The 15,808-nt window shown below is 48.9% G+C and overlaps 6 protein-coding genes across 6 annotated transcripts; 2 read left to right on the forward strand and 4 right to left on the reverse strand.

The window, feature by feature from the left end:
* Window positions 1-134: 134 nt before the first annotated feature.
* Window positions 135-2,262, reverse strand: ABOM_007385 (ankyrin repeat-containing protein; the record flags this gene model as incomplete). Its single annotated transcript, XM_022534514.1, has 2 exons — window positions 135-510; window positions 575-2,262. The coding sequence occupies 2 exons, from the start codon at window positions 2,260-2,262 to the stop codon at window positions 135-137; spliced, it is 2,064 nt and encodes a 687-aa protein (XP_022388483.1).
* A 457-nt stretch (window positions 2,263-2,719) lies between these two features.
* Window positions 2,720-3,673, reverse strand: ABOM_007386 (alpha/beta hydrolase; the record flags this gene model as incomplete). The annotated part of the gene is made up of 1 exon (XM_022534515.1): window positions 2,720-3,673. The coding sequence occupies one exon, from the start codon at window positions 3,671-3,673 to the stop codon at window positions 2,720-2,722; it is 954 nt and encodes a 317-aa protein (XP_022388486.1).
* A 2,294-nt stretch (window positions 3,674-5,967) lies between these two features.
* Window positions 5,968-7,887, reverse strand: ABOM_007387 (FAD-dependent oxidoreductase; the record flags this gene model as incomplete). Its single annotated transcript, XM_022534516.1, has 4 exons — window positions 5,968-6,150; window positions 6,226-7,294; window positions 7,357-7,557; window positions 7,622-7,887. The coding sequence occupies 4 exons, from the start codon at window positions 7,885-7,887 to the stop codon at window positions 5,968-5,970; spliced, it is 1,719 nt and encodes a 572-aa protein (XP_022388485.1).
* Window positions 7,888-9,511: 1,624 nt separating this feature from the next.
* Window positions 9,512-10,507, forward strand: ABOM_007388 (uncharacterized protein; the record flags this gene model as incomplete). The annotated part of the gene is made up of 4 exons (XM_022534517.1): window positions 9,512-9,532; window positions 9,592-9,971; window positions 10,033-10,128; window positions 10,189-10,507. The coding sequence occupies 4 exons, from the start codon at window positions 9,512-9,514 to the stop codon at window positions 10,505-10,507; spliced, it is 816 nt and encodes a 271-aa protein (XP_022388488.1).
* A 2,016-nt stretch (window positions 10,508-12,523) lies between these two features.
* On the forward strand, window positions 12,524-13,285 carry ABOM_007389 (uncharacterized protein; the record flags this gene model as incomplete). The annotated part of the gene is made up of 3 exons (XM_022534518.1): window positions 12,524-12,651; window positions 12,718-12,896; window positions 12,948-13,285. The coding sequence occupies 3 exons, from the start codon at window positions 12,524-12,526 to the stop codon at window positions 13,283-13,285; spliced, it is 645 nt and encodes a 214-aa protein (XP_022388487.1).
* Window positions 13,286-14,629: 1,344 nt separating this feature from the next.
* Window positions 14,630-15,661, reverse strand: ABOM_007390 (uncharacterized protein; the record flags this gene model as incomplete). Its single annotated transcript, XM_022534519.1, has 1 exon — window positions 14,630-15,661. The coding sequence occupies one exon, from the start codon at window positions 15,659-15,661 to the stop codon at window positions 14,630-14,632; it is 1,032 nt and encodes a 343-aa protein (XP_022388447.1).
* Window positions 15,662-15,808: the final 147 nt, after the last annotated feature.

Consider the following 15,808-nt stretch of genomic DNA (forward strand, 5'->3'; position numbering starts at 1 on the left):
TGGTGCCATACAACAAGTACATTTTGTATCGTGAGCGCATTTGCCATATGGCAACCGACTCATATTGTGACCACACGAGAGCTGAAGTCCACCCCTCAAAACCAAATCGAGTTTCATGGTGTTCACCATTATCCCTAGAGTCCCAGAGGGTCAACCTTCCCCGAGTCTATCAGAAGCCTCACAACGTCGTATCCACAGTTGTCAGCAGCATATAAAACCAGTGGTTGACCGGAGCTATCCTGAGAATCAAGCTTAACCTCGCTACGTCCGAGCAGCAATCTCACAAGACGGTTGTATCTTGTTACAACAGCGGATACGGTGCTCGGGTCCAATATCTGATCCTCATTCTTGAGTTCAAGCATGTGATAGAGATCCAAAAGTTCAAATATCGGTGTATCCCCATAATTGTCTCGAGGATTAGAATTCACAATCTTTGTGTGAAGAAGGAGCTCCGTCGCAGAGATTACCACTCGCAATGGCTTCAAAAAGCGGGGTTCTTCCTTCATTATCCTTTGAATCAATTAAAACTACAGGACTTTCTAGCAAAAGCTTTATAGTTGCCGAATCCGAATACTGTGCGGCGTATGAAAGGGGTGTTCGACCGTATCGATCTCGAGAATTAGGATCGGCTTTGCCGGAATCAATTAAAGTCCTCAGGGTTGAGGTGTCTGCAAGGGATCTGCGGGGAACGATAGTATTTGGATTGAGCCCCGTTTCAGCATGGTCGTCATACCATAATCTCACCAAAGCCGCTAGATTGACCAGGTCCATGTGTTGAACAGCATACGAAAGCGGTGTCCGCCGTTGGTTGTCTTTAGAATCCACATCGACTTCGCCTGAATCGATCAAAAGCTTTACAGTCGACGTGTCTCCGTGCTCGGCGGCATATGACAGCGGTGTTCTACCGTTTTCATCTCTCGAATCCAGGTTGACTCTGCCGGTGTCAATCAAAAGTTTCGTCGTGGATATGTCTGAGTATTGAGCGGCATGTGAAAGCGGCGTGCGTCCTTTATCATCCATCCAGTCAAGGTCAACTTTGTCTGAAAAGATCAAAAGCTTCAGAGTTGTGGTATCCGAATTCTGAATAGCGTGTGAAAGCATCCGCTGGCCTTGCTCCGCCGAAAGGTTAGGATCTAGTTCCCTCAAGTTGCTTAGAGGCTTTAAGCGCGACGTATTCGAGTTCCCAGGAGCGCCATAAAGCGTCGTCTGACCGTTGTTTGCCACTTCGCTGCACATGACAGATAGTATTGGTGTCGATACATCGGAGAACCAAGTAGCATCATAAAGCGGTGCATAACCATTGCTGTTTCTAAAGTCCAGATCTACTTTGCAGGACTCGACCAACAGGTTCATGATCGATGCATTCGAGTGCTGAGTAGCGAGATCAAGTGGTGTCTGACCATCTCGGTTGGTAATATGTGGATCGACCCTGCCAGTCTCGATCAACACCTTCGCGGTAAGCATATCGGAGCGCTCGACAGCATAATGAAGCGGCGTCTGGCCATATCTGTCTTGATAATTGAGGTTGATTGGCGCCCCACAGCTCACCAACCACTGCACCATCCCACTATCGCCGAGGCCGGCTGCATATGATAACACTGTTCTGAAGTTGCTATCTGTCATATTCAGGTCATAATGCCCAGTGTTGAACAAGACCTTAGCAATATCCAAAAAGCCCCTCTCTATAGCATGGAAGAGAGGAGTCTTCCCATACAAGTCTTCGACAGCTAGGCCGCCGCCGTTCAATTCAATCAAAAGATTCACAATTCTCAAATGGCCTCCTCTAGCTGCCCGTGCAAGAGGCGACCAAGTATCAAACGTGCCATGATGTCCCCATTGTTGACGAGCTTTGAGTTGCTCAATACATCGTGCGCTGGCTGCGGTGGCCTTGGAAGCAATGTGATCTTGAGAGGTCCAGTTGGCAAACTGGTCATAAAAGTTATATTTCGGGGAGAAATCCGCCGACTTGACAGACAGAAGCCATTCCACAACTTGCTCCTGTCCATCTTCAACGGCAAATGCAAGCGCCTCACCCAGCTCTGTGGCTCCCGTGCTGAGTGCGTATGACACTATGTGGCTTTGGCGGTTGATAATGGCCCAGATAAGTGCCCAGCCATCAGACTCTAGCATATTCTTTTGGTACAAGACGGGATTGCAGACAGAGAGAAAACGGCTGCTGGACTGGGCGAGAGAATTGAGATCATTCTCGTCCAATAGGTCTGCAATGGCATGCAGTATCTCATTAGGTATTTTGGATATCATTAGTGGTGAACATGAAGCTGATATACATGAACGGTGTTTCGTTGGGTCTTGTTCCAATGAGTTGGACTCGATCTGGGGATTGTCAGCTAACTCACGCTCTGCGGGGCTCGCCGCCCGTTTAGCGGAGTGGGTTTTCTTGGCCAAGCAACTTACTTACCACTGAGTATTTTGCCGATCTTTGTACATACAATAGCTGCTTATAATTGATGAAGCTAGTTAGAGATATCTGAAAGCCCTACACATCAAAATCCTCGGTATTTTACGTTCAGGCATCCTCTGCATCAGTTATTGAATCCACTCAACAGCAATATAATGTATCATGATATCCCACCGTTCCCCTTAGAACAATCTATTCTGAAGCGGTGATTCGAGTGCATAAAAACCTGTTATACAAAGTCATTACCTGGGATTGGATAATAAGGGTTAATATAACGTATTTGCTATTCAGTCTTTCTACTTAGAAAGAGGTTGAAAAGTTATCTAGGACCCATGTCACACCATCAACAACAATATCCGGCTGAGTTAACTGGACAAAGTGTCCACTCTCGCGGGCAAATACAAGCTTACTCTTGGTGGAGAGTTTTAGATGTTCCTTCATAAGACTCTCGCTCTTGCCATCAGCCGTCCTGATCCACTCCCTAACATAGTTCCTTTGCTCCTCGGTTCCATTCCCTCTCTCAACGCCCGCCTTATACAGCCCACTCCAATCCCTACTCCGCATACCCCCAATGACATAGGCCGGCTTATCTCCAACAATCGGCTGCTGCTTACCCAGCTCCTTCTTCCGCAGTGTCTCAAAACTGGGTGCGTACTCAATATCCTCCTTCCTCCCAATCAGCTGGGACTTCGCCGTTGATTGGTCGCTCCTAAACGCATCCCACTCTTCCTGTGTGAGGCTATGCTCCGCCTCGATACCCGTGGCAGAATAGAAATCGACACCCTCTGCAATAGCATGCAGAACAGGGTCATTTATATTCAGAACCTGTGGCGCGGTCTCGTGGTTAGCGTCGACGAGCACCAGGCCCGCAATGTGCGGGCCGTTTCCCGTAAGCGCGATGAACTCGTTTATGAGCACCCCGGCCCATGAGTGCCCCACAATAATCAGTGGATTGGGAATGGAAGCTTTCTTTATGAGAAGGGAGAGCTCCAGAGCAATATTTTCGGCTGTGGGCGCGAGCGGCGAGAGCTCGGAGTTGCGGTACCCGGAACGGTCGTACGAGTAGCTTCGCAGCGAGGGAGGGAGCAGCCGCACTATCGCGGCCCAGTTGAGGCTGGAGCTTGCCACGCCTGAGATAAATAAGACGACAGGGTCTTCGGAGCTGCTGGGCTCTGGGCCGTGGGTGTAAAGGGCGAGGGAGTGAGTGCCAATGTTGACGAGCTTGGCGTTCGAAGGGAGCGTTGAGGTGGGCATTGTGGGGTGCTGGCTTTATGAATTCTAAGGCCTGTAGAGCACTGCTGAGGTGGTTTGTGGTATATACATTGGACGGAAACGTGGCCCTGCACCTGTCCGGCCGGTTGAAATTGCTCACCACCGCGGCACTGATATCTAATGTGGTGTGGCGTGATATCAAGGCATCATTGCGCCAAGATGTCGTCTTCTATCGCAATATTAGCGGCTAATGCCAGGTCAATGTATGCGCACGCAGGTCCGAATCTTCCAATTTACTTCTTTGTACTAATTTTCACTGGCATTGGTAGGCTCAGAATAAGCTTTTTGATTCCCACGTATTCCAATCGGCCGACCCATGTATTATTTGGGAATCCTGGTTATTTGGGGTCGACATGATGCTAGTACGCGCTAGAGGTTTTGGTCAAGTGATATTCCATATGAAGGGAGTAACGTTTGCACGTTCCCCTGTTGCTTAATATGAGATTTGGCTGTATAAGTAAGGCCCGGCTTGACTTCCTCGGAGATTGTCGATATAGATCTCGCTCTGTCGCACGTGGAAAGATTGACGGGCAAATATCTGTGGATGCATTGATCTGTTGAGAACTCATCATATAGGATTGTATAAAAGAATATTTATTTAACAGGCTACGAAATCCAGATTCGATATTGCGCTACTTCGTACAGATAAACGAATAAAGTAATAAATTTTACAGCTACACATTTGTATACTCTACCAGACTCCAGTCTAGATTTAGTTAGGAGAAATATCGATATACTTTATAAATAGAATGATCCTTAAATAGGATTAAGTATCAGGCGCTCGCAACACAACCCGCTCCTGGTGTCCACATCTTGTATGCCACATTCTGTCATTGCCGGTGGCTTCAGGAGAGCTATACTGGCCATTATAATGATAGAAATACACCTAGAAGATGCTAGCCTTACAGGAATGGTCGCAGGAAGGCTTGCAAGGAGGTGCATGGGCTGCAGTCGACAATGTCTGGGGCTAAGGTCGATATTGCCTGATCCGACCGCACCAAATCAGCCACCTGCACCGAAGACCGCTTTAGATTGGGCCCTAGCATGATGCAGTTACTAGTGAAATGCTTCGCTCTGCACGTATCGTGCGCAGTGCGGTCATCTCCACTCCCCAATATCCCTGCCGAGTTATGTCGCGGCCGAAGCTCGGCAGCGTGGGTCGTATAGCAATGCATGCAAGAGGAAACAGAATTGGCTTAGTCTGTTACTGCACGAAGGGGTGGGGATGCAGATGCACGATGCTACGAGTCAGTCGCCGATAAGGGTTTGAGCCACAGGGTTGCTCCACACCACATACGACCAGTCGGTGAAGACCCACGTTGCATTTCCACAAACCCATTCGGCTTTTGCGACTCGCCCATAGAATTTGACTCCCACTCGTGCTGCATGAGACAGGTTCTACCCTTCAACAGCTATCCATTGAGTTAATGATTGACATAGAGACTATTGCCGTATATGCACTACACTCACCGCGGCCTACGACCAACTGGCATATTGCTTTCGTACTTTGCACAGGGCTGTTCGACTAGGTTCGTGGACACAACGATGCACTGCTACCTCGATGTACTATCTCACTCACTTGCTTCGAGTGTAAATATGTAGCAGATGATTTTACAGAGTCTACCCCTGCTACTGTTGTCGCATATACCTCTATGAAAGTATAGCATCTTCATTTGCTCATAGGTAAAAGTTTAACTCATATTATAGCAATTATCTGAACTGAAGGTTTCAGGACATAACGGACGAAGAGCAGAGCCGACTTTATGGCCTCCAGACCAGCCTAGAGTTTCTAAACACAAAAGCAGCAAGAACAACACAAAGGATAAAGCAAAAAGAGCCTGGGCATGAAGCTTGTCAATATGGTATAGTCAGGAATTCAGTAGTTTCATAGGTATTGAGCGTAATTATGTGGATATAAAAGGACCCCACCTAATTCCTTCCAAGATGTGTATAGAATCGTTACAAGGAGGTTTAGAACGGGTTGAATTAGTAAAGTATGGGTTGAACCGGCCCTTTCAGCTTCAAGCGGTGTTTAAGCTCTATATAGTACATCATTCATAAGCAAACAGGATCTAGAACACATGGCCTTCCATCTCATTGCTTTCCCGCTCCTTAAAATATGAATGGCAAAGAGGAAAGATGAATAGTGGAAGTCATTTCTCTCCTCATGCTTGCTTTGTAAGAGTTCCAGGGCTTTGTCCCACCCTTCTGCCTATTCACCAGCACAGGCAATGCAGAGGTAATAACAGGACCTTGGAATGCACTCCTATCCGGATTTAAGCACTGGAAGTAGCTGCACGGCACATTCTCCCACTTTCCGAGACGGTCCACTCATCAGAGCCAACGGCAGTCAGCCCGTAGAAGAGAGAGTCAGGGTCGTACTTGGCCTTAATTTCGCGGAGTGTGTCGTAATTCTTGCCATAGAATGCAGTCTTGAAGTCGGGCTGGCGGAAGTCGGCCTATAGGTAGATTGGTCAGCATATGTCAGGATGGGCTGGAACTAACGCTCGAAAATCAACATGGAAAAGTCATACCTCGTTAAGATAAGCGCCAGACTCGGGGGCCAACTTGCTGATGCTAGGAACCAACACCTCGGTCATCAATTTCTGCTGAGCGAGCATTTCCTCTGGCTGGTTAAATTCCCAGTCGGTATACAGAAGTACGTGGGCAATTGCATTGCGCCATGCCGGGTTCACAGCGTTGTAGACGTCACCAGTGACTTCCTTTGACACATTAACAGCCACGGTGGTGAAGGTAGCACCCGTGGAGAGGATGGTCTTAAAGGCCTCGGTCACGTCGTGTCTAGTGCTGTTTTCCTCGACGAGGGACCGGGGGAGAAGCCAGCTGCCATACTGGGAGACTGCAATTTCAACGAGCGGCACCTGGGCATTGAATTGGTCAAGGTAGGTGGGAAAGCTTTCCGCATGATATTCATATGTGATGCCAAGCTTGTCCAGTCCACTGAGAAATGGTTGAACAAGGCTCTTAAGCTTCTCCAGGGAAAGACCAGGTGCAGTCATAGGAGAGAGAGAGAAGGAGGTGTTGGTAAGGAAGTTCAGACTCATGATACCCTCATCCACGAAAGAAGGTAAATAAGAATTGTAGAGCTCCACGGCTTTGAAGAAAGTGTCGTCAGAAATGTCAGTGGTTGTGAACGTAAGATTCAAGCCAGATACCTGACCATCGGCATGAGCCTTAGAGGTCATAGACCAGACAACACCATAGGTCCCACCGCCACCACCAGCCAGTGCCCAGTAAAGATCAGTGTTCTGTTGACGGTTCGCGACGAGCAACCTGCCAGTACCATCTATGACCTCCCACTCAAGGACCTGGTCCGCACCAAGTCCATACTTCGAAGACAGGGAAGAGTGACCGCCGCCTTGGCTATATCCGCCGGCAATACCGACCGACGGGCACTCTCCACCGACCACCCGAAGCCCCTGTGCCTGCGCTGCCTCGTAGGCCTCGATTCCTTGGACACCAGCACCAAGCTTGACAGCCTTTCCTACATACCAGTCATCGGCCCAATCCTTGATTTCGATGTCCTTCAGGTGGTGTGTCCAGACTGACAGAGCCCCTGCACCGGTGGACTTTCCGTTGTAGCTAGGACGGGTTAGTGATAATCAGATCAAAAGAAGCTTTTGGCAAGTTGAAGGGGGTGGTACTCATGGCCGGTGTTACGGATAACGAAACGGATATTGTGCTCATTGGCAAATTGCAATGTCTTGGCGACATGGGCCGGCGTAGAGACATTAACTGCATATCGGACGAAATTACCAAGGGTGCAAGGCTTGGAAACAGGGTGGTATGGGTCGCATGTGTCATTTGTGAAGAACGGAGCCATCAGAGACGAGGAGGATTGATAACTGGCCTTGTTAACATTCTCTTACATTCCATGGCACGGGGCACAGTCTCAACCCAGGAACTTACTGCTCCTCTGGCAAAAGCCAGCCATCTTTCAAAACTTCACATTTCTCTTCATCGTAGTTAGGAGCGTGGCACGGAGCTGCGAGGGGCACAGTAGCCACAAGACGTCCGTCGACTGACTGGTTGAAAGCATCCCAGGTCGAAACCGATGGCCAACAATCATCCCCGGGGAAACATCGGCAAGATGAGCTGTCAGATGCCTCAATTGCGGGGGCAATGGCCACAAGGCCGAGGACAGCCCCCAGTTTGAGGGTATTCAAAGATGGCATTGAGAGTTCGTACCCAGGAATGCTTCAGCAGGGTTAGAAACAATTGACGAGGTGAAGAGCCGACGTTCTTTTCGGTACTTATGGCCCGGCTACTGAACATTCCGAGCTCGGATAAGTCTCCTGTCCAGCTAATCCCGCTAATGCAGGAGGCACAGTGGCATGAGGTTAGCAGAACTTAGCTCTCGCCCCAGCCTTCGCTAGTGAGATGATGTCGGGAACTCCAGGATTCCGTCGGCCCCACCGCAAGACGCATTTGTCTAGTTAGACTTATACGAGGTATGCTGGAGGTAGAATCACGTCACTGGTTTCTAGCACCAAGTTCTAGGTGCATTTAAGGCCTCCCAGCTGCAAACGCCACCCGAGAAAACATGGACGCGGAAATGATAGTTTATATCATGCATAAACTGTATGCAAGTTGTGGTAACCCCAGTCAAGGGGGCGGTTTGCCGCGATCTCATCTTCAAACTAACAACCTTAACCAGTGAACCAAAGCAAACCAAGTCCAGCCAAGTTAAGCCAAGTGGGTCGGCGGCTTTCGGCCCCCAACCCTTTCCAAATTCCTTCGTTACGTGGCGTTCAAGCCTGCCCCGGGGTAAATCTTCTGCAGTTCTCCGTCCAGGGTGGTGTTTCGCTTACCTGCCTGAAGGAGTTTCATTTCCATGTCATATCCAGTAGTCATATAATTACATAATTTATTTGAATAGTTAATATCTAGGACTGGATCTTCTATGTATAAAAATTTCTTTCTAATTTTCATATATTAATTTTCTACATATTTCGAATAGGAAAATACATAAATGTTGGTTCAATTATACATCCCGTTTGCATATGAAATTCATTTTCATTATTCTAGAAAACTACCGAGGGATCTATAGTGAAAAGCATTGGATAAAAATAGGCGATTGACGGAAACTTTTAAGGGGCCCTGCGATGACTGTAGGTTTTCCATGGAGTCGGGGCCAACTAACTAGCATGGCCTGCATTTGATAGATTCAAACTCTGTTGTTGCCGCCACTAGCTACCTGAAAAGCTGAGGAATGTGTATATCAGTCATGGAATCTGCCAAAGGTTTCTATTCAGACCCTCTCTCTTCTTTTCGCCCTTGGTCCATTTTGCTCCCCTTGTATATCAAAACCAGCTACTATGGGGAGCACGGTTGGGGCCATTCCTCCACCCCCCGGGGTGACGCCTGATTTCGACTATTCCAATCCCCGGGGGTTTAAGACCGAAATGATCATTTTTGGCGTTGGGCTCTTTCTCAGCACCCTGTTCTTAGCCATGCGTATATATACCAGGGCATGTTTGCTGTCAAAGTTTGGATGGGATGATGGTATATCAATCTTTCCTCCCGATACAAAACGAAACGAGTCAAATCGCTAAGTTCAAGTAGTATCGATAATCATAGCCTGGGTAGGAAATATCGATATGACCAGCTCGTTCCGGTTTGCTAACAGCAGTGGTTGATTCGAAAAGGTTCTCTCCCTGGCTACCCAAATCGCGTGCATGTGTATGTGATACCCTGTTCCCGTTACCTTAACATTCGTGACGATTCGTTGACATTATCCTACCAGTGAGCTGCGTCTATGGCGGCACTGGAATCCACTTGTGGAATGTGACTCCAGACATGTTTGATGTCTACCAAAAGGTATCTTGAAACGCCCTACCTCATATCCCACGCCGTGTTAATAGATTCCGACCGCAAAGACCATCCTGGCCGCCGCCGTTATTTACGTGCCTGCCCTCGCATTCGCCAAAGTCGGCCTTATCATCCTCTATCACCGTATTATCAACAAACAGTATACCTACAAATGGGCACTTCACATTATCTCAGCTATCATTTGCGGGTATAGCCTCGCTATTGTTTTTGCCTTGATCTTTGCATGCAACCCCATTCAGAGGAGTTGGGATTCCTCCATCACGCGGGGTTCTTGTATTGATCGCAGTGGCTTGTACATTGCAACGGCTGTGACCAATATCGTGTCGGACCTGGCGCTTATCTTGGTTCCTGTCCCACTGGTGTTAGGCCTACAAATGCCGCGAGTCCAAAAGATTGGACTTCTCGTGATGTTCATCGTTGGCTGCGCGTGAGTATCTCGGTGTCAGGCCTGCTGGTCACGATCCTCAGGGATGCTAACCAAGCTCCAGTACATTTATTACCAGCATTTTGCGGCTCACCACCCTGATTCCCACCCTTACAGCGACAGATGTTACATACGCCATAGCAGATGCACAACTTTGGATGTGAGATCCCATGTTCCTTGTGCAACGGCACGCAGAGCTCACACCTCCCCTCTCCTACAGTTATGTCGAAGCGAACCTGATTATCATTTGTCCCTGCCTGCCATTCCTCCGACAGTTTCTGCGATACTACTCCCCCTCCTGGATTGGCGAAGCGAGCAGTTCCGGCCAACGCTACTTCAGTTACTATGGTACAGGGACCGCCCCGCGCAGCCGTCGCAAGCAGGGCCTCACCCTTCTACAGGATGACATCGCACTCGCGGAGAGCACCGAGAGCACCCACAGTCAATCGCATATTGTCAAAGAGGTTCAGTGGCAGGTGACCGAAGAGCGAGGGAATACGGAATCGGCACCCCCTGTTGGTTTCTCTCATCGAGTTTAACACCTCGATTCAGGGGTACGAACCATCCATCCCGCAACTCAACATTGTCGATCGGCGACCAAGATACAATATCTTTCAACGACGAAACCACTGAATGGCTCCGAATATCCGGGCAGATTCGCCGCCTGCTGCGATCATGCGATGATACGAACGGGCAATAACCATCACGCCGAAATTAGTCGCCGTTTAGAACCGAAGCCCGGCATGGCCACCAGTTCTGGGGACTGGGGCGCATTACCTAAAGCTTCCAGTGAAGTGAAACATTTTCATTCACGTGAGCCTCTCATTGGACGATCTTATATAGACTACTTTAGTTCAAAAAGATACTTTACATAATAGCCCTGAGTCAAGGGTGTCATTTCTGTTGCATATGGATTATTAGTATTGTACGGCGAAGGGCACACGCTTCTAGCGCGGGTGGCTGATTTTAGACAGAATCGAAGACGCCGATCACACTCCTAGTGACCCCATCTCGCCTGTTCGTTTCGCGTATGATTGGGTTTTGCCGCCACTCGGATTCCCTCTGGACGGACAAGCGCCCGCACAGGCCGTCGGCGATTGTCACCAGTGGACGATGGCCGACGGCTGTCGCGTGTCCATTCCTCTTTATGATTAGTATTCACGACTCCCGTTTCGGAACTTTCCGCCACTTAGCGTTGGCACAGTCAACTCTCGATATTAAAATCACAATAGTTTCTTCGCCCAGACTTTCTTGAATCAGGCGTGAACTTTACTGGTTGAAATTATTGAGAATTCTTGTCATAAGATTGTTTCTCTAATAACCATAACCTAGACATGACTCATGTTATGTGGAATTAAAGTCCATGTAAGCACTCTAAATTTCTCATGGAAAAAAAGGACCATATCACAACATTAAGCGCACTCTCAGTGACTCCCCAACGGCTCCGGTCCACCTGCATCGATTGACCGAGCGGAAAACATGTCCGGTCGATGAGGGAAAAAGACAGTGAGACACAATCTCGAGCGGATCCAGCGGGTCGGCGGACCGAGCGCGGATAAATGAGCTTCAGCACCGACCAACTGTACCATGGGAACCGACATCGGGTAATAGTATTGCATGCTGCCTAGTGCCAACGCCGTCAGTTAGTTATATTGTGAGCGCCCTTTTAATATACAGTGATTACTGCGAGGTGTTGCTAGGGCCTGCCGGCTCAGGTGACGTGCGCAGAGAAGGAATCACATGACATATCAGCTGCCTCAGGCATTTATGTCTGCCATACAACACTAGAAGCGAGCTCCCTGTACCCTTATGAACAGTTTAAGCAATTCAAGCAATTCATGCAGCTTGCTTATAGCGTTATACGGTGGTAGGATACTACTGTCTAATACACCCACCGTGTTATAAATGATATAAAGAGTCAATTTTCCACCAATTAGAAGCCAGATCCTTTTACACAGCCCCTTATCGTTCCTGCTGCGCTTCGCTTTGATGTGCAATAATAGGTGCAGGATACTACTAGTAGTGCCCGACAATTACGATACTTGGTTTATATACTACAGAAGCTTTTGTCGCTTTTCTATTTCTATGGAACTTTCTGTCACGGATCGGCTGGCGATTCGGTAAGCTGACTGTGCAGCGTGAAACATCTCTCCAGTCGTCACAGATACATTCTGGGCCGGTTCACCATAGAATGGGTAATGAATAAGCGGCTCTAACTAGTGTGCGTAAGTCTATGCGATCTAACATACATCAGCTCCCCAGAAATGATAGGGTTCCTATCGCCGACTCCGTGCCTGACCCCGACTTTGAGGGTCGGGTTCTGCGGGGACCCCGGACTACTCTATGTCTGTACTTATTATAGTCTATGTATAGTATCTACGGGCTATACAGGACGATGCGACATCTCCAGAAGGAGAGAAAGCTACTAATACTCGAAATTATACAACAGCGAAATGATGGAAAGTTGTTAACTTTGTCTAACGAGACTTTTGAATATAACAAGAAATAACAAGAAAGTATCGCAAGGCTGTAGATACAGCCCCCCCTTGTACACCATGGCTACTGATACCACTCTGCTGCCACCCGTGCTCAGAACTCATCTGCCGCACACTGAATTTCTGGTCAGCTGGATATGTGTACTTAAGAAGGAGTATTATGCGGCTCTGAGGACTCGGAACGAGAGGTACGATACAGCGGACTTGGTTCGCAGCCAAGGAGATTAAAACCATTACGCTCTTGGGCGGATTAGGGCTCATAATGTAACGATAAACCTTCCTCCGGCAGAAATGTACGGACAGATCCATGCTTCTCATATTGCGGCTGATATGAGAAGTACGTTTCCCAGAATGCGATTCGTGCTTCTTGTGGGAATCGCTGGCGGAGCACCCTCTCCAAAGCACGACATCCGTCTCGGTGATGTGGTTCTCGGTACAAAGGTAGTCCCTTATGAGACGGGCTAAGTAGCCGACTATGGGCAAGTCCAGGCTGGCTTGGTCCAAATCCCATCCAGACAGCTGTTCGAAGCGATCACTTTCGTCGAAGAGCGCCTTTGGTCGGAGGATGTGCACCTATCAGAGTCCATTGGGAGCATTGGTGCAAAGTTCACCAAAGATGCCGAACACTTCCTGCGTCCCACTCAGGATCGACTGAATAGAGATGTTTTCACCCATAGAGAGTCGGAGTGCGATTGCTTACGGCCTGAATCACGACAACGAGTCAATCTTGGTAAGCGGGACGACCGTACGAAATACCGGGTCCAGTTGTTCCAAGGCGCTATTGGTTCAGGCAACCAGGTCATGAAGAATGCCCAAAGCTGAGATGATGTTGCCAGTGAAAAGAAAATCCTCTGGTATGAGATGGAAGCAATTGGAGTCATGAATGTAGTTCCGCGTCTTCCCATCCGAGGGATTTCTCACTATGCAGATGGACACAAGAATGATGAATGGCATTTATACGCCGCGTTAGCAGCAGCTATATGTGCCAGGGAGCTATTGTTATCTGTCCCGCCACAAGTTGTTGCTCAGTTCCCCTGACCCTCTCTGGAGATGCCCTTGAGCGCTGCATAAAAGGGGCGGGTAGTAACCGGAATGCCTTTTCTGGCAATGAAGTTGACAGATTGCGATACACTCGTGATAGTTCAATGGAGCGCCAAGTCTTTCTTAGAGACCTCATGATACCCGAGCTCTGGAAGATGGAGGATACCTCGCGCGATGATCTAGAAGTCGTGTGAGGTGAAGTTCGGAGGCTAAATAAGTTTCAAAATATGCTACAGGGTCACCTCCACGACCTGAATCGAATTTTACGACAACACGGTAAGTTGTTAGTGAGCCAAGACCCGCTTATTCGAGAGTAATATAGGGAATTACGATCTCAGGTGTGGAGAGACACTGAAACGCTGAAGGACTTGGGCGTTTTCGCCTAGGGGAGTCTCCAGACGACGGGCAAGATGTTAGAAAGTTTGGGGGGCCAGTTGAACAACAGAGGTAGGAACGGCCGGCATAGTTTTGAGCGCTAGTAAAGAGTACCTTGGACATATTGTGAAACTCTGGAGATCGAGTGGAATTTCCCCCGCCGCTATGTGGGTATGGTTGCACCAGAAGTTTCTCATGCTACGCAGGAGTCGATTGTCGCACACTAAAACTGAAACGGGCGATTTAACTGGGATTGAGATAGGGACATATACAGAGAGCCTTGAAACGGGCGATGACAATTCTTTTCTTCTTTCTTGACTGCATGAATACCATGCATACATGCTATGTCCAGTGATCTCAGAAATATCAACATATCCTTCGCAAATCTTATGGACAATTATAGCGTCCATCCAAGCAGATGACAATATATGTGAAGTGATATTGCTAATGAGAGCCCGCATCCTGATGGCGGGTCGTTACCCATTGCAAAACAGAGATATTCAGTGTAAGGATGTGGTGATTCCGGTGACCATTAAGCCTCGCCTGAAGGATAAGGGAAGTGGTAGGCCTCGTTAGCGGAGGCAGACCGGAGGTTTGTGCCAGGGAGACATTGGACTTCCGAGGGGGCTCTGAAATGAGAACAAATCCATTACATAGCCTACTGTTTGTTGCATTCTGATTAACGAATAACGAGCATGACGCAGTAAGTGAGCGACATCAACCCGTCATATGAGAGCCTCTCGTGCCTGCTTAGTTAATAGGCTCCGTCACCTCTTTCGAAATCTTCAGGATACTATCGAGCTGTTCCTTCGGCACTCTCCCCATTCCACACTCAGTCGCCACGCTGAACCTCTTCCCGGCGGCCTCCTGCGCAGCCTTAATCCGACGTTTCGTCCCCTCATCGTCATCAAAATGCACCAATCCCAAGACCAGCCGCGTATCCTCATCCACCACCAATCCCTTCAACGGCTCAAAGTACGCCACGTCATCCCGGTCCTTAGGCACAGGCATATGGACCCAATTCACCGTGCGCGGTCTGATTGTCTTTGCGATGTCATTCGCGAACTGCACCAGCAACGCCAGATCCTCGGGTTCAATCAAATGTTTGCCTTCCAGATCACCGTAGCACAAATGGAAGCCGACATGAACATCTCCCGGGATGCCCGCGCAGAGACGCTGAATCCGATCCAATACCCCCTGTTTGACGGGCGCAAAGTGCGGCTTGAAGGGGAAGTCGCCTGGGAACCTACCCCGTTCATACTCCAGATCAATTACTTCGAAGGGTAAATCCCATTGGATTGCGAGATCGTGAGCTGGGATGCCGGCTACAATCGCGTTGAGCGAGTCAAGGATACGGCGCTCATAGAACGGTTCGAGCTGGGCATGAAACTCGGGGCGCAAGTGACCCTGGATACAGGCTAAGGGTGATGGGAGGGAGACTTGAAATCGTACTCCCGGGGGGAGAATGCCTTGGTCGCGTAGTTGCACGAATCGCTTATAGGATTCGAGTGCAGCGCCATCATACTGAGAAGGCGCCACGGAATCCTGAGTAAAGTCGGGGTGGTCGGCGGTTAACTCGATGCTACCTGGTAAGAACGGGCGGTATGTCTCCTTGGGAAAGCAGGGTAGCTCCCAGCCGATGTAGTTCTGCCGGACGCCTGGTTCGCCGTCTGGGATCGAATAGAGGCGCTGTGGCAGCGCTGCTGCAATTTTCCTGAAAACCTGCTCGGTGTCGGGAAGGGGAATACTTCCTACCAGGTGTACTCCAATTGGGGCGGTCATGGCAATTGAAACCGCTCTAATAATGCGTTTCTGTGGGGGGCAATAGCGAAGGAGAAGGTGAAGGCGAAGGCGAGAGCAAGAGCGAACCCAGAGAAGATAGGTGGGAAACCATGATTTTAACTTAACCCCCGCTCAGGTGGGAACGAG

Source organism: Aspergillus bombycis (assembly GCF_001792695.1).
Source record: "Aspergillus bombycis strain NRRL26010 chromosome Unknown contig00051, whole genome shotgun sequence".
Taxonomy (NCBI): Eukaryota; Fungi; Ascomycota; class Eurotiomycetes; order Eurotiales; family Aspergillaceae; genus Aspergillus; species Aspergillus bombycis.